This window comes from Aplidium turbinatum, chromosome 15, assembly GCF_918807975.1.
Source record: "Aplidium turbinatum chromosome 15, kaAplTurb1.1, whole genome shotgun sequence".
Lineage (NCBI taxonomy): Eukaryota > Metazoa > Chordata > Ascidiacea > Aplousobranchia > Polyclinidae > Aplidium > Aplidium turbinatum.
The window spans coordinates 13090342-13116231 of record NC_137486.1 but is presented as its reverse complement, the minus strand read 5'-3'; the positions used below and the strand labels follow the sequence as shown (position 1 = coordinate 13116231).

At 37.2% G+C, this 25890-nt stretch overlaps 1 protein-coding gene across 1 annotated transcript; it reads left to right on the top strand.

The window, feature by feature from the left end:
- On the top strand, positions 1 to 25620 carry LOC145784655 (uncharacterized). The gene is made up of 14 exons (XM_082596522.1): positions 1 to 318; positions 603 to 848; positions 1203 to 1360; positions 1994 to 2166; positions 2549 to 2773; positions 3373 to 3588; positions 20821 to 21027; positions 21221 to 21438; positions 21754 to 21851; positions 22021 to 22135; positions 22441 to 22546; positions 22696 to 23010; positions 23142 to 23204; positions 23324 to 25620. The coding sequence occupies exons 1-14, from the start codon at positions 178 to 180 to the stop codon at positions 23479 to 23481; spliced, it is 2439 nt and encodes an 812-aa protein (XP_082452648.1). The 5' UTR covers positions 1 to 177; the 3' UTR covers positions 23482 to 25620.
- Positions 25621 to 25890: the final 270 nt, after the last annotated feature.

The following is a 25890-nucleotide window of genomic DNA, read 5'->3' as shown; positions in this document are numbered from 1 at the left end:
TCGTCGAGAAAGAGCAAAATTGAAATTAAGTTTATTGTTATTTATTTGTGTTTTGAACAACATTAAAAGGAAAATCAACACTACATGTTATCTAAATTCATACAAAAAATTGTATTTGCGTTTTCATCGAATTTGAAATCGGTACTTTTACTACAATAAAGAGTTTGGAGGAAAACGATGAAAATGGCAACTATGTCCCAGGTGTTAAATCACCGAAACCCAACTCACACTGCTGACTCTTTCATGCGTTTGAACAAGCTTCGCCGGGAAGGAATGCTTTGTGATCTAACAGTTCTTGTTCAAAACCAAAAGTTTAAGGTGAGGTTCGAGTTGATATGCATGTGCACGTACAGGTTTGGGAGAAAAAATGTGAACGTAGATTTTAAGACGTCATAGCCTGAGAAGGGGTCTTTTTCCATGTTGCGACGTGATGGTGAGCTTAAAACCTGACAGACCCGAAAGATCTTGTGGTAGCGTGTAGTGCAAAACTTTACAGTCAGCATATGACCTTTAAAATTATATTGACTCGAAGCATTACTGAGTTCACTTTAAAAGTAAAGGTTTCGACGGCATTTTATTTTGTTGAATTATATTTTATTTAGGCGCACAAAGTCGTCATGGCCGCATGCAGCGATTATTTTCTCACAGCTATTTGTGGAGGAAAATCCACAGCACAAGTTTCAGTTTCCAACGGGGCTGCTGGAAGTCATATGACAATAGAACTTCAATACGTCACAACTAGAGGATTCATTCCTCTTCTTGACTATGCCTACACCTCGGAGTTGAACGTCACTGTATCTGACGTCATCGATGTGCTTGCAGCAGCCAGTTATATGCAAATGTTCAATGTGAGTTTATTTGGTGGATTTATTTCACGGCTGTTCAGTAAAATTTACTGTAATTTTAATTAATAGTAGGTTATGAATTTTGGCTGTAAAAGTTTTTTTCCAGCATAGTCTTGAAAACGAGAAAAGAAAACAAGGTCACATTGAATAAACACGTGAGTTTTTTAATATGTAATAATAAACAATTTCCAAATTTCACTACTCATTTTTTCAAAACATTTACCTCAATTGAATTAACCCGAATGCTGTTGTGTGGTGCAGCAATTCTCAATTTTAAACTAAAAACGTGATTTTGTTTACAGACTACGCAGCACAAACGGAAATATCTATTATAATTCACTTTTTTTCAAATTTCAGGTAGCAAGCGCATGTTCTGAATTCATGCATTCAAACCTGCTGTGGCCGCAACACCAGCCTCAATTATCCGGCCTACCACTGCTACCTGGTGGAAGACCAGTGATGGTCAATGGACCTCATAATAACGAACGTGGATCAGCTTCGCCTTCTCATGGAAGGTACCTAGTCAGCAAATTAGTCAAGTTTTGCATTGATTCAACGTCTGTAGACGTTAAATTAATGCAAAACTTGACTAATTGTATGGTTAAATGACACCCTATCCCAACTAATGCTTAAAAAATAAAAACACTCATTAACGCTGTTTGATTTTTAAGACTATTTGAAACAGAGATATTAAAAAAATTTATTTCCTTTTGACGCAGTTCCAATCTCACACACTATCCAAGTATTGAGATCCCTTGTGGTTTGTTTTCGTTTCCAACAAAATGAATTTATTTGGATTCCAAAGCAAAATCAAGGCAAATTTCGTTAAAGCAAAACTTTCGAAATATTTTTGTTTCAAACCACCCCCCTTTGCGCCGTTGATTTTGAAGATCACCATTTATTGGCGTTAAGGTTAAGGATTATTTTAAGAAAAAAACGCTTTAAAATAGAAGGAAATTTTGTTTTATTTTTGTTTTATTCAACAAAAAAATTAGTTTCCCTTTTATTTCGTGTTCTTTCGAGTTAAGTTTCTAAACAAAGAATATCGTTTCAAGCACCACGAGTAACGCGTTTGGCGCGGCATTTCAATATAATCTGGTGTCCTTTTGCAAGACCAACAAATTTCCAACAAAATTTTTATGTTCCAGGTCCAACGGCTTACCCGAAGCCGTAAATAATTTGTTGCAAGCCTCGTCTGTAATGACAGGAAATTCTGCAGCAGGAGCCCCAACCTTTGGACGTCCCCCGATGTTGATTCCCATTTCTTCAATGAATGCATATGATGTCAATCTTCAGCAGTGGGCAGACACCATGGCGGCCGGTAAGTGGAAAAGACAAGGTTTTTATTGTCTTATGTAAAAGATTCATAGGCTATATTTCATCATCATCATAATCCATCGTCGGTTTGTTCCCCACTAGTGGGGGTGGCCGATTGTTTCCGCGCAGCAATTGTTTTAATCCCTTTTCTCCATTTCACCCTGTCCCTTGCATCTTCCTCCTTCAGTCCGACTTTTTTAAATTCATCCTTCACTTGTTGTTTCCACGTTCTTCTTGGACGACCGCGTTTCCTCTTCCCATCCGCTATATTTCTATTACAATTTTCCGCAAGAGCAGTGTAAGTGACAATTGTAAGAATCATTATCATGAAGTTTTTTGTAAAAGTTTTAACTGTTTGACTGAAAACAAAGATTTTGTTTCACTAGGAACACAGAGCTTGATTTCTCGATTTGTCAATGGACAATCCAACAACGCTCACAGCTCTCCTCCTTCATCAATGTCTCCAGCGTCCCCCCGCCACGAGTCTCCAGCTTTACACCAAGGGGAAGATCGTCGTTCGTCTTCTCTGCAGCCCCAATCAGGGCCTGAGATGCAGCATTCTTCCGAAACTACTCGAAGTGAGGGAGGTTCTCCTGTAAGAAAGGAAACCAGTGAGTTGGAAATTTGTGGGAGCATAATCGTTCTTAGAAACCAGAAAATATTGAAGTAGCATCCAGTAGCGTTGACAGGGGGTCCAGGGGGTTCTTTTGGACCAGGCCCGGAATAATTTTAGGGGTCCGGAACCTTTTCAATGAGCCCAGGATTATGAAGAAACCACAGGGTATTCTTTGGATGCAGTGTGTTTTTCTTATAAATATCTTGATTTGCGACCCAAACATCTCATTGGTACCGGGCGTAATACATCTTCCCAACAGCCCTAGTAGCGTCATCATCATCATCATCATCAGATCCGAATTTTTGACGGATTTTCGATCATCAGCACGGATTTTTGATCTGTCGATGTTGACCCTGGCTGACTTTTGGTTTATTCGTCTTTCTCCATTGCTATTTTCTTTATTTGGGATATGCCTGGTTGAAAACGCCAATTGGTTAATCATATGACTACAAACTCAACACTGAGCAGAAAGAACTGTCCTGGAAACATCAAACAAAAAGTAGTTTTTGTCTCAAACGAAATTGATCACGTCTTTGTTTTGTTACAATTTTTTCTGTGCAAACTTAGCTAAATTGCATTTCCTCGCAACTGCAGATGCATTGTCTCCAAGAGAGAAGGTATCGACGCCTCATTCAGAACATCAAATTGTAAACCCCAGCAAGAACGACAATAACAACAACAGCAAACAAATGGTCTTGGAAGAAAAACCTGACAAACCGAGTGGGAGCAGCAGCAACCGAAAATCAATTGCTGTCAAACTAGAGACACACAGCGATGACGAAATGAACCCACATTCTGCAGAAAATGGTGGTAAGTGGGTATTTTACTCAACTGTCAAGCAGCCTTTTTGTAGTGTGCAGTGTGCACCCTGCACAGCATAAAAAGAGCAGTTGTTGTACTTTTTTTGTTATCAAGAGGCCTTTTGAAAATCTTGAATGAGCCGTTGCCTGTGCAGCCTAAACCGCCCTTCTGCTCAAGTGGACTGGCAGGAATGCAAGTGCGGATTAAGTGTTTTATATTTTCGTCAGCTGAATGCTATCGTTTCGTTTGACTTAATTTGAATCAGCGTTGGTCTTAAGGGAAAGCTGGATTTGAATGTGGAGTGCTTGTTCGCTTATTACTGCGAATTGGCCTGCTTTTCCATTTTAGTGAACACTTGAAAGCACACACACAGAAATGCTTTATTAAAGCAGTAAAGCACCGTTAGTCGTTAGAATTGTCAAGTATGAGCGTGCTTGCTGCTCTCTTCTTTTTTTGCGTTTGTGTGAGTAATGAGTATTGTGTGTGGGACACTTGCAACAATGCTTTTTTGCTTCAAAACATGAAACTCGAAACTGAAATAACGGTTTTGTCTTGCTTATAGAGCTGCTGCTTATGCTAAAAATAAACGTGTAGTTTGCGCTTGGATGAACTATGTTTAGATTATTTCCACATCTTGTGCAATAAAAGGTTTGCCATCAAGGCTTTTGGGCAATCAGCGGAGGTTGCCCTCTCGTTCTGACTTCATCTACTTTCTTATACCTTTTTGCAGGGCAGATGTGTAGCTTTAATTGCTAGGTAGCCATGCTACGCTTTGCGTTGTTGTAACATTTTCCAAACCGAAAACTAGCAGACAGTTTATTATTTTCTAACCAAAAATCAGTTTGAAGCAACGTGTGCGTTGATGGATGTGCAAGTGAGTTTGTTTTTGTTTCCCAGCAACGGAGCTGTTCAAGCAGCTAGATACAACTCGATCGATTTTTTGAACAGCCGTCTAACGAATTAATTTCGTGACATTATCGGGTAATTTATTGCTTTGCTGTTTCTCTTCACTCGCATGAATGTGCTTCTTTTATTTGCCTTTTGTTCCGTCTTTTTTCTTGCTTGCAAAACCTTGGAGCTATCAAAGTCATTCAAAATTAAATTAACTGAGCGAAAAATAGTTTAAAAAAATCATCACGATCAACAACTTTAATAAAACATTGCCAGTTCACAGTTTTGTGTAGCCATGAAGTTGTCTTTCATCATTTGTTTTAAAGAAAATTTACGTTTTTTCAATACCTCGTTGACAGTTTGCCCTCTTCTTTGCTTGCATGGCGAATGACCTCATATTTTTACATGCCAATAACATGGCGCCGTTGCTAGGCAAGCTCACCGAGCTGAAGATATCTGCTTTGGTAAATTTGCAATGGTTGCTGCTGCAAATGACATATTCATCATTTTAATGTCTCTGTCGAAAGAGGTATTTGCTGAAGCCTTTTTGCTTTCATGTTGGGCATGTGTGCCAACAAGGCCCGGAGATAACTCAAGTGGGTTCGAGATAACACACCATCTGGGAGAGCAGTATTACAATTTTCCAGACTCTGTTAGCTGCGTAACGGACATGAAAAGGCATTTATATTGCATTTGAGCAAGCCTGGTGTCCGTAGCATGAAAAATAACCTTTCTAATCAATGTTTATTTAAGTTGTTTACTCATATATTGAATGGGGCGGGATAGCAGCGGCCAAGACAGCAAAGGCAAACAAGACAGTTTGGCAAAGTCCAAGCAAAGCACTACAAGCCTATAGACCTACAGTATTTGTTTGGTATTCACTTATATTTGAACACTGGATTTTCGCTTATTATTTTAATCGATACTTGGACTGTTGTGTATTGTGACTTGAGTACAGTTGTTTATCAACCAGGTCACCGTATGCAATATGCATGCGAGGCACCGATTTTGGTTTGGAGCGTGAACTTGAAATCTTTACTTTTAGATTATTGCACTTTTAGACAATCATTCATGTTTGGCTTTCTAGCTCATGTTTTTGCTTTTCGACATACGCTGTGTTGAAACATCTTTTCTTCTCTGGTTGGTACGCAGAAGGCGGTGAAGCTAACTGATGTAAAGTACACCATCGATTTCACTTAAACGTTTGAAAAAATGCATTGATGTCCTGGTTTGGTCTGGGAAACGAACAGCGAGTTTGTTCAAGTATCACTTCACTTTTTTAAGCACGGATTTTTGTTTCTTTCTAACATGGGCGCAATGCGTCATCCGAATGATAAAACCAGCTCGCAGCTTAGTCAGTTTTGCCAAAGCGAATTCAATGTGGGTCTTATCAAACTGTAATATAAAGACCTGCTACCCTTTGCTCTGACTACGAAGACGCCTTTTTCTAGTATTAAAATTTTACTTGAAAGTGAAAATGTTACATTGGCATCGCAAAATGGAAGATTTTTTTAGTCGCTTTATACCTTTAGTTTTTATCACAGCGTTAAAATTTTGAAAAATTTTTTTACACGACACTAGGCGGTTTAAATCGTTCTTTTTTTGTACTAATCGAGAGCATATTAAAATGTATCTCAGTTCTAACCGGAGTGATCAACCAACTTGCTTGGAAACTATTGAAGCTGATTGTTTGTGCTGTAGCTTCATTAAAATGATTGAACGCAAATCAGTTCCTTCAATGCTGATTTCGTAAGTTTTTGCTTGTAAGCGGATTTGTTTATGTCGAAACACTCGTTTTGTGTTTGGGCTTAAATGCATGAACCAGGCGCTTTGTTTGTTCCCTGAAGTAAAATATTCAAAATTTTATTAAAATATTTAAAATTTTATTAAAATATTCAAAATCATAATATGGTGTTTTGAATGTCTCGTTTTTCTTGCAAGTGATCAAACCATTTGAGTTTTGAGTTGTCACAGCTTACAATTAGCACTAAGTTGTTGCTATTGGTGCATTCTGCTAGACAACGATGGTGTAAAGTGTGGAGTGCTGTTGAGCTGATTCTGACAACGCGTGTGCGAAAATTGACGTTTGCTGTCTGATATTGAAAATGGCATGAAGTGTGTTTGCTGAAGGCGTAAGAAGGCCACCCAGTTTCCAATCTTGCACGTATCAAAGACTGTCTTGTTTCAACAAAATATCTGTAACTTTGAAGACATACTGTAATTGTCAACATGTAATGTCTATTTGGTCAACAAGTGGGCCTGGACACTTTCAAGAAGCAAAACTGAAGTTTTATTGCGATGATTCTTGAGACTGATTTTTAGTAAAATAATATCAGTTTTATTTAGATAGACATGCGATAAATGGAAGCATCACTGTATGCCAGTGATAGGGCCGTAAAAGGACATTGAGCCTATGCATCGTATGCCAGATGGTCTTAGTTTGCATAACTGTGTTTGCTGAAGGCTTTTCATTAATTCTGGCTGTTAATGCTAACCTTCATTTTCTAGACGCAATTGGTGGATAGACATGACGTCTAACTATCAGAAATGACATTTGAATATTATTTATATTGCCGGACATAACTGATAATGTGAACTGATTGATGCTATTTTTATTTTCTAGTATCATCCGTACTTAGAAGTTCTTGGTCTACAAAAACGACGTGGTAGACTTTGCCGTAAGCAGCTACAACATATATCTAGGCTACTGTGCGGTGCTCACTTTGTTGCTGTTTATTTTGACACCGTGTGTCATGTTTTACGACAGTGGAGTTGGCATAAAAAAGAGTCTATGCGTCTATTGCTTTAGTGATTTTTAAGTTTGTTTATGTTACTAAATTTCTCGTTTGACCTTACATTGTGCGACACAATTAAATCGATCAAATTGTGAAAAGCGTAAAGGTATTAAAATGCTGACGTGACCTCGGTTTAGAGAACGCTTTTGCATTGTGTCAAATACTCAAATCCGAAGTTTGCCCCATAAAATATTTTGATAAATGGTTATGCACCTATCCTATGCTTGCCTATTTTATGCATGAATGCAAGCGCTGCGAGTTTATGAAAACTTTGCCATTTCAGTTTCTTGATTTTGTCATTTGGAGTCAATCAAGCGTTGATTTTTATTGCCAATGCGTTTACACGTGAGAGGCAGAGATGGGCTTGCTCTCTTCAATCTGCTCCAGCAAATTAAATCAGTTTTTCTTAACACAACCTCTGGAGACGTTGAATCAATGCAGAAAAAGAAAACTTTGATGGCTGAATTGGGTAGATGAATTTGTGAAAGCAGACCATCAACTCAAGTTGCCATATGTTCAACCGGGTATATTTGGTGATTACGTGCTAAATTAAAAGCAACTCTTTCTGCTGAATTAGCGAAGATTCTTAAGTTTTTGATTTGGGAAGCATTTTGTTATCTTTTCTTTCAAAGCCAAACCACCATCAACTGATAATAATGCGTTCAATGCTGGACTGAATAAAAGTGTTAAGAAATGAATGTACTGTGATGGAATTGCATGGTTTGTTGGATCTAAAACTGTCGGTTTCGAACTAGCATATTCAGACTTTCTGGAGTCGAGTCCTTGAATTTTTTTTCTATTTTATAAAATGTCATTTATGTCAATCAATAAGTTGTTTGTCCTTTTAAGTTACGATTGGCTTCATTATTTATTTACCAAACGAGCTTGGTATATCTCATGCGGTCTTTTTATGATATTTTCTTAATCTTCTTTGTGATGCAATATTTCGTAAGCTGCAGTGGTTGTGGTTGCTTATTATCACCAGATAATGAGTATTCTCACAGACATGTCGTGCTGAAAAAGTAGGGTCTGCTACTATTCGGTGAGTCCGATTCGGTGAGTTCCTAACCTCTAACCCTAACTCCAAACCCCTAACCCTAAAACGGCAATGATAACTAGGCTACGCTACCCGATAATTTATAAAAAAAATTTGAAAAAATCCCCCGTTAAGGGATCGGACTCACCAAATCGGATTCACCGAAACGGGCCATTCCGGAAAAAGTATCACTTCAAATAAGATACATTTGTTTTAGCTTGAAATTTTTTTCAGAATACAAAGAAAGGATTCTTTTTTAGCTTCAATGTGAAAAATATAACGGTCTACAAGCTTAAATAACGTGATATACGTTCTTCTGGTGCTAATTAAGCTGAACTATCACAACATGTATAAGATGATAATCTGCTTTTATTCCGACGTTTTGTCAATCAGACACGACTGACATCTTAAGGGGGCTAGGTCAGGTAGTGACTACCTGTCTAGCATGGCAAAACACAGGACGATGTTGCTGTAACCAACCAAACATGCAAAATTAAATTCAACTTCCGAACAAAAGTTATCGCGCGCAAATTTTGAAACTAGAAGAAAGAGTATAAATGTCATCAATTGCTTTAATTTGAGTATTTTTTTCATCATATGCCATGAACCTGATTTACCCTACATTTCAACAAGATGTCTCAACATTGAAATTGAAAAATCAGTCGACCTACCATTTTTCCCGTTTCTATTTGTTTTTAAAAAATGTCTATATTTTAAAGTTCTCTTTGAGTTCGCGTCAGTGTCGCCGGAGACAAAGTTGTCTGCATTTTTTGGTTAGCCTCAACAGCCCATTTCTCTTCACTGTCGTGACTGTCTAATGTCTGTAGAGGAACTCTTACACTATCTAATACAAATAAATGGTTATTTTTCACGACAAAATACCATGTCGCGTTTTATCCAGGATGTCACGTTAACAATTTTTATTCAAACTCATCTTTTAACATGCTTTTGAGTTTTTTTAAGTTGTGATTCATATACTCAGACCAATCTGTTTATGCATTTTCGCAATTATCATCAACCAATGAACGACAGCAGTTTTTGGCTAATCTGGACATTTTGATGATGTTGGTAAAGTGGAAATTACGTCTTCGTATTTTCATGTGTTTTTATGCGATTCCAAATTTATCCGGACTGCGCTTTTCGTACTTGGTCGTATGAGGTTGATGACGTTGTGAGTTGGTGATTTGTCTTAATGATAGTGATTTTCCAACAAGCAATGATTTATCTGAATAAGAAAACCGCATTATTGCCGTTTAGTACAGCAGCGTAGCCCTCTGCCACCAAGCCACCAGGTTACACCCTAGGTGAATCATAAAATACGACTTGCAAAGCCATGCCACGAACCGTGGTGACTATCCATGTTTACACCTTCATTGACTTGTGACAAGCTGTACCACTGTCATCAATGAAATGTTCGCTGGAGACACCGCTAACAAGTGCAACTGCAGATATATTAACCTTTTTCTGGGCTTGTCTGCATATTTGTTTGTGAAATATGTCCCAAACAACTTTTTAAGGCGCTATTTGACGTGGATATCCATATCCTTGGCATTGTTGTGAGAAACGTTCAGGCTCATACTTTTGCAAGCGAAAGCGTAAACAAGATTTCTATACCCTTTATTTGTGTTTGAGAATAAATGGTTTTGGAAAATACCCTGGTCCTCGCTTATCTACAGTAGAGCCTGCTTATCTGACGTATAATGCATCAGTTCATCATGCTTTATGTTCCTGATTTCACTCACGTAATAAGGGAATATTGAGCGAAAGTGATGAAGCGGAAACTGATTTCTGCAATACCGTTTTTTTTTTTTTCTTTTATAGTCATGGTTGTTATAATGATGCGCAACCTGCCTGAAGCAGAGATGGCAACTGGATATATTATGCAAGATTAGATCAGTAACTGATGTTGAAATCTTGATCGTCTGACCGAATTTATAGTATGAAGATACTGAAGCAAAGAATGGTTGTTGTTTACCCTTAAAATGAACAGGCATTGAATTTAAATATGTTGTTTTGCGGAAAGACTTACTGTTTCGTTATAAAGTATTGATTGACATTCTTCTATTTGAACAAACAATATGCGATTACAATTATTACAGTAATAAAAATGTTAAAATATAGCCAAAAATCACAAAACTGGTTCTCTTCATTCAGTGGATAATTTCATTGCACAAGAGGTGAATTTACTGAAGCACATAAGATAAGCTGCATGAAAAAATACTCAAGTCCTGATCCAGCATACAGTAGTTTAGGGGTTCTCTATCCTTTTGCTTTGGTTTACTCTTGTCGATTGTCTAAGGATAAATTTACCCCCATTAGTCATCCCTTCTTTGATGAATTTACATCCTTGATAGATAGAGTTTACCTCCAATTGATAACCCCTGCTGTATTTGGTGGGGGAAGACGTATTATTAAAAATTCATCTTCGGTAATTGATACCTACGCAATATCTGTCCCTCACGTGTAGAGACGGATACAGCTGTTTTACGGCATTGTTTATCGTATGTTTGTTTCTATTAAATGTCACAGGCCTACAGACAACGACTTTTCCTTCTCATAAGCCGTCACCTTACTTGGTCATTTTTAAATGAGTTTGGCATGCTTGCTCACAAGCAAATCAAGCAAGACACAATCTTCGTTTCTGGTTTCCTTGCTTTGGAGACATGACGCCCTTAAACAGGAAATAAAAACCCATCTAAACTTTTAATGCAGTCATATAAAGAGACTTACTAATATTTTGCTGAAAGTTTGTTGATAGAAACCGTGAACAAAAGGATTTTAATCCAGAAGAAATGGCCGCCATGACTCAAGAACCTTTTTTCAAATTTGAAACTTACCAAATTTACATGTTGCTGGATTGTTTATTTATCGATTGTGGAGTCAATTTGCATTTGTTTAAGTGGTTTTGCAAACCGTTTCCATGGTCATTTCTGGGAGTGAATTTCAGTTCTTGCACTACGAAAGCATAGCATTTGTCGTCACTTTTGAACTTAATATTCCTGCGGCCATCAGAATATCAAATTTTCAGACAAACTGATAAGAATTCGTTTACGATTTCAAAACCTTATCTGCTGTTATATTGCTTTTGCTGACAGATGAACGGGAGAACGGAAATTGCATGTCTTGCATGCGAGTGTATGACACGCTTCGCTGATACTCTATGAGTTTAGACTTGTTTTGTGGTTTGCTTCATTCTACCACTCCCAAAAGGCACGCTTGATTGTGTGCACGTTTTTCGACCCAACATTCCTGATCTATCTTGTCATTTTGATTAAAGCAAGAAATTGTTATGATGTAATATAAAAACTAAGCAAGGTGACCCATCTTGCAAAAGTGGCGAATGAGAGGATATAAAAAACGAGTGTTGTCGAGCTGAATCGATTCAATCATTCAGTGCGTTTAAGACATTGAAATTACCTATACATATTCAGCGTTAAATTTGCTTTCACACAGGATGCGAAATACTACTTATCAAGTTATGGTAATGTGTGTACTGTGTAATGCTTTCTCAAAACAACATCTTCGCAATAGAAACGCATCAGCGACTATGTATGTATTGTGGCAAAGTGTTGCAACATGTAGTCTGATTGCGATTATGACTGATGGTGCAACGTTCAATCGTTTGCGAACTGTGTTTCAAATAGTCTACTGTGGATTACAGGCTCTGAAACAGTTATCCGGAAAAGGGAACTTTCTAAACCTTGGTAGTGGACCAGTAAATTTCCGACCAAGGCTAAGAGCTTTGCAAAAGCAACAGCAGGGAGAAGTATTGGCAAACTATGTTATTTCTGACCAAACGTTATAAGTTAACTAAGTTTAGAAATTTACTTGTTTGACTGAAAAGGAGAATGGTTTGCATTGGCCTACGGATTTTGTACATCATTGGTTGATCATGTTTTTCATGACTCAACTCTACTTGACACAATGTAATGTGCATTAAACTTAATAGACCATCCAGGTGGAAAATTTCGGCAGTTTGCGTTGGATGAAAAACTGTTCCACTTTGGACCATTACATTTGCTAATATGCTGATGTCTCGCTTCATTGCCAACGCACCTGCAGTGCTTCTGGTCTAAATTAAGCTAGGATAAAATGTAGACAGCCAGTTGCCTGTCTCCAAGCCACATGCTTTAGCTAAAGTTTAAGCTTGCTTTAAAATTAACCTTTTACTATAAATATTACACTTGGCATTTATGCATGGTTTACGTGATACTTTAGATCTTTTCAAGTAATGATGCTGATAAGATCCAAGCAGTGACTTATTATAGCAAATTGCAGGGCAAGCAAATAGTTTCACTTTATGATATCACGTAGCCTATTATGCATTGGTCGTAGATTGTTTTTCTATCAAAATTTCTCCAAAGTGCTATGCTATGGCAACAACTTGGCCAGTGGCGTAGCCAGGAAAAAAATTTGGGGGGGCCAAATATTTGATGATCTGAAGAGAACAACAAAGTGTTTGATTTAAGCCATCGCCACTTGATGTGCAGTGGCGTATCCTGGTGGGTTGAGCAAGGGAAGCAATGAAAGTGGTGGGGGTTAGAGCGTGCCGAAGGCACGCGTAATCTAGGGGGGTCCGGGGGCATGCTCCCCCGGAAAATTTTTGAAAAATTACACTCAAATAATGGATTATAGCGCTTTCTAGAAACACTTTTAGGGTAATATTTGTATGAAATTTATTAGCAGATAAACAGCTATTAACTTATTAAAGGTAGCTCTTACACACCAACGGGCAAACACTGCGGCTAAAATTAGAGAACACCAAAAACTCAGCTACACAAAAACTCAATAACTACACAAAAACCCAACAGAGTAAGCCTTTCTGAAATTGCTTTCACAAATTAGTACAAAGAAACGTAAATCGCGTAAATTTTGCGCGATTTACGATTTGCAAAATTTATTGGTGTCTTTCTGTGTGTCTAAAACAAGTCCTTGGAGGTGTTAATAGCCAGATGTCTTGGAAAACGTTACAAATTTCTACAAATTTTATTACATTTTCAACAAAGGGCTCAAGTTCAGAATCCAAACTTGGAAAATTTGGGGGGGGCCATGGCCCCTTTCGCCCCCCCCTGGCTACGCCTATGAACTTGGCACCTCCTTTTGTATTAACTACTAGCTATCAACACAGCCATGCCTTTTGAAAATTTTCATATATGCCTTCTCTACACCTTCTCCATGCATTTGAAGATTATTTGTTCTGATTTTGAACGCTTGTGTCTCAAAAATATGTTTTCCTCATTTTTAGGGGATGAATCAAATTTTTTTGTTGGGATGTTTCATGTTTTCAAAAAAGATCTTTAAAACATTTTACGCTTTTTGAATGAACGCAGACAACTGTTTGACCAGTCACACCTTTTATGAGAAGTATGTGCTCTTGTGAAACACTTTTTCAGGATTTCTGAAGTCAATTTTTTGGGTTTGATTAAACTGCTGCAAAATTATTGATGTAAAAGGAAGTTTGTCGCACACCGGTGGTGCAGCTGATCAGATGATGCAGGTGTATTTACTAGCCTACTTTCCTAATTGCTATTGTAGCCCCACTGTAAGTACTGTGACCTAGCAATAGTTTAAACCAGCGGTCCTTAACCAGAGGTGCTTGCACATTGCACAACTAAGAGGTGCGAGACGTGTTACTAGAGGTGCGTGGATGCTGAATCATTACGGTTAGTTATAATGTTAAAAACTGTTAAAAACTGTGGCTTGGTTACTGGGGTTTTAACCTTCATTATGCATTGTGGGTGATTATTGCTTTTCAGCCATTTTAAAAGGGGTGTAAAACTAGTTGCTGATTTTTAAATTAGTGGTACCAACTTGGAAAGAGGTTAAAAACCTAATTGATACCTAATTAAGACTTAATTAATACCAACCATGGCTGTACCAACTAAAAAAATATTTAAATTTCAGAAATCTTTGGCTGTGCCATTTTCATTAGTTTGTTGAGCGTTACACGTTTTTGCGCAGGTGTTTTCGATACTCGTAGTTTAAGCACATCTGTTTCAATTTCTTGTTTTTACTTATAGTCCATGTTTTGTGGTCACCCTGATAACAAACCTGTGCGCAAGTTTTCAAACTGTAACCGTTGACTTGAAGTGGAAACAGTTCACATTGCTTTTTTTTGTTGGCAATGTCTTGCAAAATTAATATTTACTTTTGCTTTTTGGTTATTCTTCAAGTTTATTTAGATAATTGATTTATCCAATGTGCATTGATGAGGTCAATCTGTGTTTGCACAAGACGAGCTTGTCTCAAAAATCTTTTTGTGACCTGTTTACTGGTTTGTATTGGGTTGGGTGGCATTGTTTAACAATGCCTTTCCAAAAAGTATGACTGATATACTGCAGTATGGAGAAATTTGATGGACATCTTTTTTAAAGCATCTCGTGACAATAAGGCTGTCGTCATTAAGTATGCATTAATGGCAAGCGAGGCGGCTCCGGATGTTTTGCTACGGCGTGGCTTGGGCGCATTGGAAAGCAATCTTTCCGCTCCACCGCATGCCAAATGTTCTTTTTTAGACATTAGCATCTGTCACATTTTTGCAGTGTGGTAAAAAAAACGCAGCTGAATAGAAACCCTTACAGCAAAGTAATTCAAGACCTTTACTTGATGCTGAAAAATGTCTTTTGTTTGCTGATATTTTTGTTTTCCGTTTCAGTTAACGAATATGAAACTTTTATTTGAATTTTTAGTTTCTATTTAAACTCCCATCCATGCAGTTTTCTGCATGTATTGTGCAGTTTCGTTCCGCTATAATATTAAATCCGTAAACGGCTTCATTCTAAGTACGCACCATTGGTAAACATACCGAAACAGGGAAATGTTTTTCTTGCAAGCAGTTAGTGCGTGTCATCAAAATTGTAATTCCAATTTTAAAATAAATAAATGTTTAATTTTATGTTAATCTGAAAAAGATAATAACATCGTTTAAAAAACATCCTGAACATTAATTTAGACTTGGTTTAGTTCTGTATTAGTTTGGTTTTATTTAGAAATAGTTTAGTTTATATATCTATGTAGCTTATCGTCGTTCATATCGTGCGATACTACTTTTTGCTGTACACAGATTTTTATAATATGCCAATCCAAAAATTGTCATAAATAGCACAATCCAACTTGGTTTTGTTAGGTAATGTATTAAAAATAGCGACTGATGCTTACAATGAGAGTCAAAGTTTTAAGCTGTGGCAATACAATTACCTAATTGCGTAACCAGACGCAATTTGTTACAACGGTTTGTCAAAGTATAAAGTTACTTCTACATTCATCTACCCCAGCTTTTCACTTTGAGAGGAGTCAATCCAAGATGCAAAAAGAAACAAAGCAGAAACAAGGTAGTGGCAGAACAACGACAACCCTATTATCACTCAAGTGATTACAACGACGGTTGCTGAGGCAACGATGCTGCCATGTGCGGTGTTTCTTTTTGTCAAATGCTGAGATCCTTTTCATTTTGCTATCGTGCGGGAATTGGCATGCCTTTGTCGTATTATTAAAAGTCGTCTGCGTTGTTGTCTCTTTCAAAAGGATTACTTTCGCCCAAGCGTTGTTTTGTCCTGCTCTTATGTAGCATGCCAGCGAAGTGCCTCAACGCAACATGAAATGAAAAGACTCCAATTTCCAGGTGCATCACAAACACGCCCTCATTGTGTTGTCCCGTTTTGTTCACAACCACATAATACGCACCTAGCGATGTTGTTAAAAGAAAGCAGCCCAGTCGATTGGCAGTGTCGACAATAAACAAAAGCCTCGAAGCATTAATGAGTTGCCTTCTGTAGTCATTAACTTTTATGACTTGTCTATTTCTTTTTCATAAAAATGTTGCCATTTTTCCTGTTTAACGGCAAGACAGCAGATTGCCTTGGCTACGCACTAAGCCTACCACGTGGCGAAATAGAAGCCACCGTAACATGAGATAAGTATGAGGGACTATTTGTGCAGAACTTTTGATCTCCTTTTGAATTATTGATTTTCTTCTGTGACGCCCGCACGCAGGCAACTTCTGCTTGAGACGAAACATCAATTTGTGTAAAAGCAATGCAATAAATTATATGGTAAATGTTAAGTGCAGGAATCAGCTACTTTAATTTCTTTGAAGAGGTGTAGCAGCTTCGAATTATTGCACCAACATGGTCCAACTCTGCCAGATGTCAAATCAATGTAAAAAGATCATTTTTTCAAAGTGATGATGGTTGTTTGTTACTTTAGTCACCTTCAAAATATTTCGTTGCAGCTTCGCTACATGCTGAGCTGGCCAAACAATATATTGATTAATTTGGAATTTGCAAGGTGACCACGCCGTGTAGATGTTCAGGTGAATAACGAAATGAATATGGGATAAGCGCCTTACAGTTAGTTCAAAGAAACACGCCTTCTGGCTTGAATCTACCATCTTCCTTGAATCATGTAATCTGAGTCAATTGGCATAATTATAACTTTCAGCTGATTTTGTATTGCATTTAGCCTGAAACGAAAGCTTCTTAGAACTGTTCTAAGAAATAGTGAACCTTTGGAAAAACAGAAAAGCCATGTTAGTTGCTGCTTTGGAAAAAACAAAGCTCCGATTGCACAACCAATCATTCTTTGCAAGCAAAGAAGACATCTTTGTCAAACAAAACAGCAATTAAGCGCTCAACGACACCACAAAAGTCTGGTTTGTGGATATTTGGATTTATTTATGAGAATATAAAACAACTTTGATTTAGAAAAAAAACTTTGAGGGCGAATTTCAATTTTGGCTCCATAGTCAAATGTAACATGATGACGTGCCAACGACTTTTCTCGCATGCGAGAATTTGATTGCGTCAAAAGGGGCATGCAGTATTCATTTTCACCAGAGCGTTCAAGATAGCATTAGACCACCTTGCCGCCAAGCAACGGTTTGGACTTGTTTGAAAGGGTCTGCTTATTGTTACATGTTTCTGCTTTCCTTTCTTTCACATGTTGTTTTGTGTTGTGAAAAATGTGAGTTCACATCGCAGTTCGTTCAATTGATGTCTCTGTTTCCCCTTTGTCCCACTTGCGTGCCTGCTTTTGTATTTTTTCTTTCTTTAATGCCAACATGTCTCTCTCCGCAAGTTATTGTATTCGGTTCCTTCTAAAGCTACGTGTGTTTTGAAACGGAATAATGTATCGCAATTGCCTGAATGCTTCTATACAGAGTAGTAATCTTATTTCAATAGGCTAGCTCTGCTGTTTCTTTGGCGGTGCATTGTTTTCAATGGCCAACGGTCGCCAAGGAGCGTTTTATGTTTCACCTCCATTTGTAACCTACGCAGCGAAAGCAAAAACCGCTTTGTCGCAATATAGGGTTTGTTGTGATTTCTGTTCCTGCTTGATCTTGTTATTACAGGAATTGATAAGACTTTCCTTCAGCCAAAAAAAATTCCTACATTTTGCCTAGAGAAATGCTGAATTAACATAACAACTTTTTTTCTTTTTTACAAAATTTTCCATAGTTGGACAAAGCTCTTGAGAACTTTCGCCGATTATAGAAAATTGCTTGCAGGGGCAGGTCTTTACAAGTTTTAGTATTTCGTACATTTTGAAGCCCGCAAAGAAAAAAAATGCTCCTTTCATTGTAGAATGCGACTGAAAAAACTGTTTTGCATTATCCAATGTTTATCAAAAGCCGAATTTCCATTTAAAGATTTGTACAATGAGGCTATCAAACAAAACTCTCAACCTATGTGATCAAAATGAAAGATGGCTCTTTTGGTTTGAATCGAAACAAAATTAAGTAAAAATGGTTTCCTCATCATGTGCAGGTGTAGAAAAACCTTCATAATTCTTGCCATTTGCACTCTTCTGCATGATAGCTAACACACGTAAGAATAACAAAGATAGAATGGCATCTCATCATGTGAGTCACTTAGAGACTCTGAGATCTGAATATCAAACGTGTTTCAAAGCGAACTCATACGACCCTTGCTTCGTACGCATAGGCAGATAACAGTTTTATTTCTTGGGTATCTATCTTACAGGGACAGTTGCAACCGAAAATTGGCAGAGAACATGTAATTATTATCAGTTGATATCTTTCTGTTGATTAAAACTTATATGCTTAATGAACTTTAGCCATGGCGCCGTCGTTGGGATAAGTGACATACGCCCAGTTTTACTGATATTTGTTTTTGTTGTTGCAACGTTGCATGACGATGGATTTAAGAGTCTTGTTAAAGTTTGACCTGGGTGTGTATAATCATGCAGTCGGTTGTTTCTATGTTGAACAAAGCGGTCGTTAGTTTGCTTTTAGCTCATTACGACAAATGCAAAATTAAAAAAACCGTCAATGTATGATTGGGAATTGGTTCTTTTCTCCTCACGTTTTTCTTTCCGTTAACGATTTTTTAGCCAGTTACTCATCCTCGTTTTAAGCTTTGTAGTTTTACATGACTCGCACTGCTTTTTTTACTTGTGAATCACACGAAGTTTTGAACGTGAAGATTTTTTCATTTACCTGACTGTGAAAAGGCGTTCAGATCAGACTACAGCTACAGCCCGGCGGTTTTTGGTAAGCAGAAATCGATACATGTTCTTGTTTTCTGTTCCATTTCGATTTTAGAGAAACGCTTGTCACTCTACATCGCTCAAGGCAAATTTACTTTCAGATTAATGCTTAAAATATAATGCATTATTTGTTTTCAACTAGATTTTGCGTGTTTCGATTTTCATATCTTTCAAGTAAAGATTATGCCGCATTTGTCCATGGCAGTGTGACTTCAAGATTAACGTGGCCAGCTAATAACGGAGAAAGTAAAATACATTATTAATTATTATGCATTAAGAAAAATTGATATCTTCATAAAGATTTACACATTGGACTAAGAATTAAGTCCATAATCTCATGGCCAAGTTTACACTTTTAGTGGAAACAGAATTTCACGATGTTTTAGTTTTTTAACTTTGCCAGAATTTCTGAGCTTTTGAAGCAGTATCTCGTAACACTTTTGCTCTGTAATTCATTGAAGTACTTAACAGTCGCCAATTGAAATCGTGGGCACAGATCTGCTCTTTGCCTTCAGGTAAACCAGTCTTGAATGTATCAAAAGAAATCCATGCTTAATTGAAGCTGTTTGCGGCGCGCTTTTATGCCAGCATGATGCATCAAATTGCGTTCGATTTGTCGTGATACGCTTGTGACGTGAGATGGTTGAGTTTTATTAACAACAAAAGAAAGGGCCAGCACAATTTCGGATTCTTTGTTGCTAAATCATCTGAAAAGTCTTATTCTCTTTTAGAAGTAGCGCGCTCTGAAAACACTTAACCTGCTACTTGACTTGCACAAGTTAGAACAAGCACTTTGTTGAAAGAAATGTTCAAACGAGTTGATTTGTGCAAATACAATTTTTTGTAAAATTAAGGGGAGAGGTTTTTATATCTCATGTAAGTAAGCTTACAATTATTTTTTTCGTGCTTTAAAAATAGAAAATAACTTTCTGTGAGTTTTGTTTTCAATAACTGGTCCGACTTTATAAACGTCTACTCCACAAATGCTTTTCCAAATCGTAAACCATTCACCAAACATTCAAGATATTTGCCTGATATTTGTTTATTTTAAAATGATCACCTTTGTACCACGGTAAATGCATGCTGGTTGAAAAATACTGCATAAGGGATTAATTATTGAAGCAGAAATATTTACATAAAAAATTTAATTTTAACTTAATTATAATTTTCGGTTCGGAGAGGTCAAGAAATTGAATTCAACTATATAGTTACTATGTGTTGCAAAGGGCGTATTCGCTTAGTGACTGTTTAATCACACGTTGTTTTGTTATTGCGGAAGCTTGCTGTAAGTGCATTAGGTTGGTTTCCTAAACCAATCCCAAAAGAAAAACCGCAAGCAATGAAAGAAAGTAGTCTTTTTTGTGCTGAAACCGCATTCTTGCCTGAAATCTTTCTATTATGCATTCGATAACTTTTTCTGATCAAAAAGGCGTTAAAATTACGTTAATCTAACTATGAAAGGTGATTAGTTTTGCAAAAAGTAAATACACGTTGTTACAAAGATTAGAGAAACTATCATTTTCTACAGCTTCATATTGCCAGCATGCAGTCATCAATTTTGACTGCACTTTGGCGTAGCATAAAACGTAACGATGTAATTACCAGAGGGCAAACCAAAACGTGCAAGAATATTTACAAGCAGTTGATCAGCCCTTCCTTTCAAAAGAAAATTTAAAGCTCAATTTCCTGCTTTAAGCACTAAAGTAATTGTAGCCTATTGGTAAATCACTACCACTCACATAATCGGAGAAAATTATCGCATCAAATTTCTGTTTTATCTGTTTCTTGTTTGTTTTTTGAGTTGGGTCTATTTTCTGTGGTTGCAAAGCGAAGCAAGAAAATAGATGTTTTACCGATTAAAAGAACCGTTATAGATACTTAGCTTTTCTAATGGCACATTAGGGTTAGGCGACTGAAAGCCTACTTTTTTGGATTCAGCAGTTTTACGTTTCTGAAATATTGTTACTAAAGTATCTTCAATAAAAACGCTAAACATTAAACCGATGTTTTTAGATGAACGGCGTCAAGCGAACCCACAAGAAGACGCTGAAGATTCCTGGCAAAGTCTTCAAAAGTTATACAGTTTCCAAAAATCTGATGCAAATGCACCGAGTCCAAGCAAGCAACCAGCAATTGGCGATGAAATAAACAATGGCTTGCTGAGGAACTCAATGAGTCCGTCACTGCTCTCTCGCATAGCTGCTTCCACTAATGGCATGCGTAAGTTTTAGTCGGAGTTTGAAAAAAAATTAAATGTAAGCCATGTTGTATGGCAATGTCTAACCAAACAAGGAAAAAAACGTATTTTATCATCTCCGTAAACCGCAGCAGTTGTTTTACCTTTTTTTCAGTTTTTTATGCTGTAGTTGAAAAAATACGGTGCAAGTCATGCATATTCTATTTTGTTGTTTAGAAATTGCTTTGGAAAAATACAAGGACGGCTTACCCAAACTTGATAGTAATTTACCGATGGTTTCTGGCTTGCAAGGGCTATCCATGCGCAGAGCAATACTGCAACATCAACAACAACTTCTAGCTCAACAGCAACAACAACAACAACAGCCACATACAGCACAACCTCCACAACGCAGTAATGAACAAGAGAAACTGGTTCCTGAACTACCAGCAGTGGTAAGTATTTCAATTTATTTAACCACCTCATGCGCAGTTTGTTTAAATTTCATGTCAAATTTCCTTTTCTTTGGCTTTCTCGCTTCGCAGGTCTACTCCGTGATCGCGATTTTTTCAATAATTTCTTTTCCGATACCTTCGTCCTTTTATCTTTTACCGTGCATTTAAAAACAAGTATTGGAAGTTGAAATAACACTTTATGAAGTTTTAAACCGAGAAACAGAGAAAAATTTTGATGAAAAGAAAAAGTGTAACGATATTAACCTAAGTTCCAAGACATAAATTTAAACCATGTTTTTGTTTGTGCCTGTTCAGCCTGCAAGTGGTCAGTACATGAGCGTACGCAGACGTACATTACAGTCCAATGTTCCCAAACCTCACCAATGCCAAATTTGCGGTTCACGATTTACCAGGTATGAAAAAATTTGACCATTTAGCTTAAAATGATGAAGAGCTTAATTGTTATTAGTTCTCTAAATGATTGTCAAGGCTGCTGAATTAATGGTTTGGTAGCAGGTCTAACAACCATTTCATAAACAGTATTTCAAATGCTAACAAGTGACAAATTTTATGTCATGACAGATTTCACAATCTCAAGCAGCACATCAAATTGCATTCTGGTGTGAAGCCGTACGAGTGTGATGAATGTGGAAAAAGGTTTACTCGAAACTACACGTTACGTCTTCATAAAATGAAAGTATGTATCCTAAAGCATCGTCATATTTTTATTGTCTTTTATGCAAATAAATGTAGCATTAAACCAATATCTTTTATCTCTGCGTCTGTGATGCAAATACAAAACCAAAAGTTATTTTTAGGTTTCAGTATTTTCTTTTATCTTGAAAGCAATATTCAACGCATTGAAAACTGTTCGGTTTATGGAGTTCAATGTCAACATCATCATACTACCAAATTTTAACTTATATTTAGATGATGTTATTGTGGCTTATTTCATTCTATTGACAAAATTTAAGTAAAGTATTAAAACTTTTCACTTTTTAGCATGTGGGGATTCGGAACTTTCGATGTGGGACATGCGATGCCGCTTTTACAAGTCTCGGAGAATTCCGTGCTCACATGCGGATAACAATGCATTCTCACCTCCCTGGTAAGCTTGAAGATGCTCATTTCTCATCGGTTATGGTTGAAGCTTTGCTGTTGTAGAGACTAAAATCATTGTTTTTATCGGTAAGATGTTTTAATTTATGGGCCATGTTTTTTACAGTTTTAAACTTACGGAAATCTTTTTATGCTCAGCAAACGAAAATTCCGAAACGGCCCAAACCCAACATCGCGAATTAGAGCCCGAAGATTTAAGCAGAGGACACTTACCGAGAAATGCGATGAAATTTAGCCAGTTCGATTGCTCGTTGTTGAACTATGGCATCAGCTCTCCGGGTAGCAGTGGAGGCGGAGCTGCCGGAGAAGGATCGACCGGAACCATTTCTCCGCCCGGAAATGCTAATTCCTCTCACATGTCTCCTAGCATGCATTCCCCTCATATGAATGATCGTTCTCTTTCTGGGTCTCCACAAGATTTATCAACAAAGCGAACACTATCCGATATGGAAGGTAAATTTAGCGCATAGGCTAATAAGTGTTTTGGTTGTACTGTACCTTGTTCCAATTTTCGTCTTATCTAGCCTGCATTGGATTTTTTTAGGTTTCAGCATTACCAAAAATTGTTGTTTTTATTTTCGCAGACAAAATCTCCCGACAAAATGACAGTGATTATTGCCGGACTTCTCCAGAAATAGAAAACGAGGGTAAATACATTTTCGTTTGTGATAACTGTTACAACGTCATTGTAACCTGTTGTTGTCATACCAAACCAAGCCACGAACTTGGCCGAGATGCAATTATTTATCCTACCCCCTTTACGCAGAAATGCAACACGTCGAAGAAGTAAACAAGCGAAGGCGATTGGACGATGAATCACCGCTACCATATAAGTCACCGAAGGACACAGAAGACGTCTGTGAGCAAAACAACGAGCCAATATCGCTGGTCGTGGATGCTAGCGCTGCTGAAAACACCAACTGAGTCACTGAAAAGATAAAAACTGTTTTTCTGAATCTTATGCTTGTGGTACTGCAGACTGTGTAGATTTAGTTTAGATTTGTGAAGCTTTTGAATTACCGAATGAAGCAGAGATAAACGTTAATGCTTGGATTTTTCCAGATTTATCCGGAATAGCCTACCGAGCATTTTTGTTTTCAGTACTACACACACTTGATCTATAAGTTTTTCTGGCGTACTAAAAAAGACTTGAGCGACTGATAGTGATACGCTGGTACGTGCAGTTAGTCCATGTATTCACTGTAAGCACTGTTACTGTGAAGCTTTTTGTTTTTGTTATGACATTCCAATGTTGTAGTCAAAAGCCTTCTCCGAAATTTGTCAAGGTATTCGATTTCCAAAAGTGTGCTCAAAAACACACGATGTAGGCCAAATGCATTGAATTAATGCCCTACTTCAATGCAATGCTCGATGCCATCGTACATAACTTACACAAATAGACACAAATTTCTTGTTTAAACGTTTGTAAGCATTATTTTAGTCATGTGGAGAAGCTAATATTTTGTAAAATATTTTTGACATTACGTATGATATTCGCAAGTTGAAGTCACGTTGCTTTTACGTGGTAAAGTATTTATTGATTTAATTTAATTTTGTATATAGCCTTATTTTGTAGCGGTTTTGTAAAAAAACAAAAACAATCGCTTTTCTTTTTTTTGCTACACGCCGAAGCATTGGCCTGTTTTATCGTCGAAGATATTTTACACTGTTGCACGTATCTCAAAAAAACGAAGTTGATATTTGCGATTAGTGCTTTTTTTGTAGCGGTACCGCACGGTTCATATCAGTTCCTATTTCCACAGATTTTCATTCTTACTGCCTTATTATAAACTTATAGTCACTGACACAATTTAAATCATTTGCACTTGCTTTTGTAATAATTACAATATTTTCAAAGACAACGTCTTGAGTGAAAGTTTTTAACTTTAGCTTCAAAATCCCTTTTTTTATCAGTTTAACGTAAATCAATCGTCTAGTCTACTACATGCTACAACAAGAAGACTACGTTGTGAAAAATACCAAGAAAATTATACCATTTGAAGTTCCTTTTCTTGATGAACTACGGTAGTTTTGTGCCTTATTCTGTGGTTGCCTTTGTCACATATCATGCCATTTTCTGCTTTTACATTGTTGATCTTATCAATACAAGCGTATACAATTAGTTTTTCATATAGAGGCGTACTGTTAATTGTGGGTGCCTTTACCGTTTACTTTCATATATTTTGCTTTTCTTTGTTAAAAGCTCAGTTACCAGTGATTTTGTCTTCTAGTGCTATTGTAAATAATTCAACGATTAAAGTAGTAGTTTTGCTGCTTAGTTGTTTGTATAAAAACATATTGTAGTCGTGTGTTGATTTTAAAACGAAACCGATCCTTTTTTGGCCCGGTTTTTTGATGGTCGATGTTTGTGCTCTGACCTGGCAACACTTGTTTGCTGTCGCTTTATTCTAATGTTGTTCGACGTCAATTTACTGTATGACTACGCCTTTGTGTCATTTCACGATATCGAAATGAATTATTTGCGATTCTACCAAATGTAAATTTGATGAAAAAGTACTACCCATCGAAGCTTCTTGCCCTGACCGAATTGTGCGACTTTTTTTAATAATTCCAGAGCTGTTCGTCTCGTGTGTTCTAAGTGACCGAAATGCTTCATGTTCCTGCTGTATCAGTTCTTTTTTCGATTTGCACATTCCATTTATTTTTATTACCACTAACAAACATTCAATGATAACTTTTTATGCCTTTATCTGCTATGCTAATTCCGTAATTTTCTACAAACCAAAGTTTCAATCAGTCAAATTTCACACGTTCATATTATTTAACATGAATTTAGTTACCTTTCCCCAAGAATTGATAAAATTCTAGATTAAGATTTTGTTCTTCAACTGTCAATGATTCGATTTTTTATTGGGATGATTTTGCGTAAGAACCGCTTAGATCTTTGTGGAGTGATTGTTACATGTAGGTTTAGTCGACGTTGTAACATACCATCGATGTTGTATAATTATTTGCATATTTAGCAAACATTCCTGTGCTTAATGAAATCATCATTTTTTGAAGTTCTGCGCCTGGGATTGTTGCTGCACATTTCTGGAGCACTATTCTTACGAAAGAAACTTTTCAAATATCATAAATGAAAAGTAGGACATATTGTTATATGATACAAATTTGTCCGCCCCGATAGCTCAGTTGGTAAGCGCGTGACTTCGTGAGCGAAAAAGCTTCAAGACGGCGCTGGTTTGACTCTCGGGATGTGCGCTTGAGCAGCGCATACTAAGGACCGCTCTCCGTTCAGTGGCACCTAGTGGATGGTATAATTCCCCCGCAACAACACTTCAACAATCGGAAACTTCACTCTGTCAATCTCGG

Coding starts and splice junctions, on each gene's coding strand:
- LOC145784655 (XM_082596522.1), top strand. CDS start 178: ATGAAAATGGCAACTATGTCCCAGGTGTTAAATCACCGAAACCCAACT. Junction 2,774..3,372: donor TCCTGTAAGAAAGGAAACCA/GTGAGTTGGAAA, acceptor TCGCAACTGCAG/ATGCATTGTCTCCAAGAGAG. Junction 21,439..21,753: donor TTCCTGAACTACCAGCAGTG/GTAAGTATTTCA, acceptor GTGCCTGTTCAG/CCTGCAAGTGGTCAGTACAT.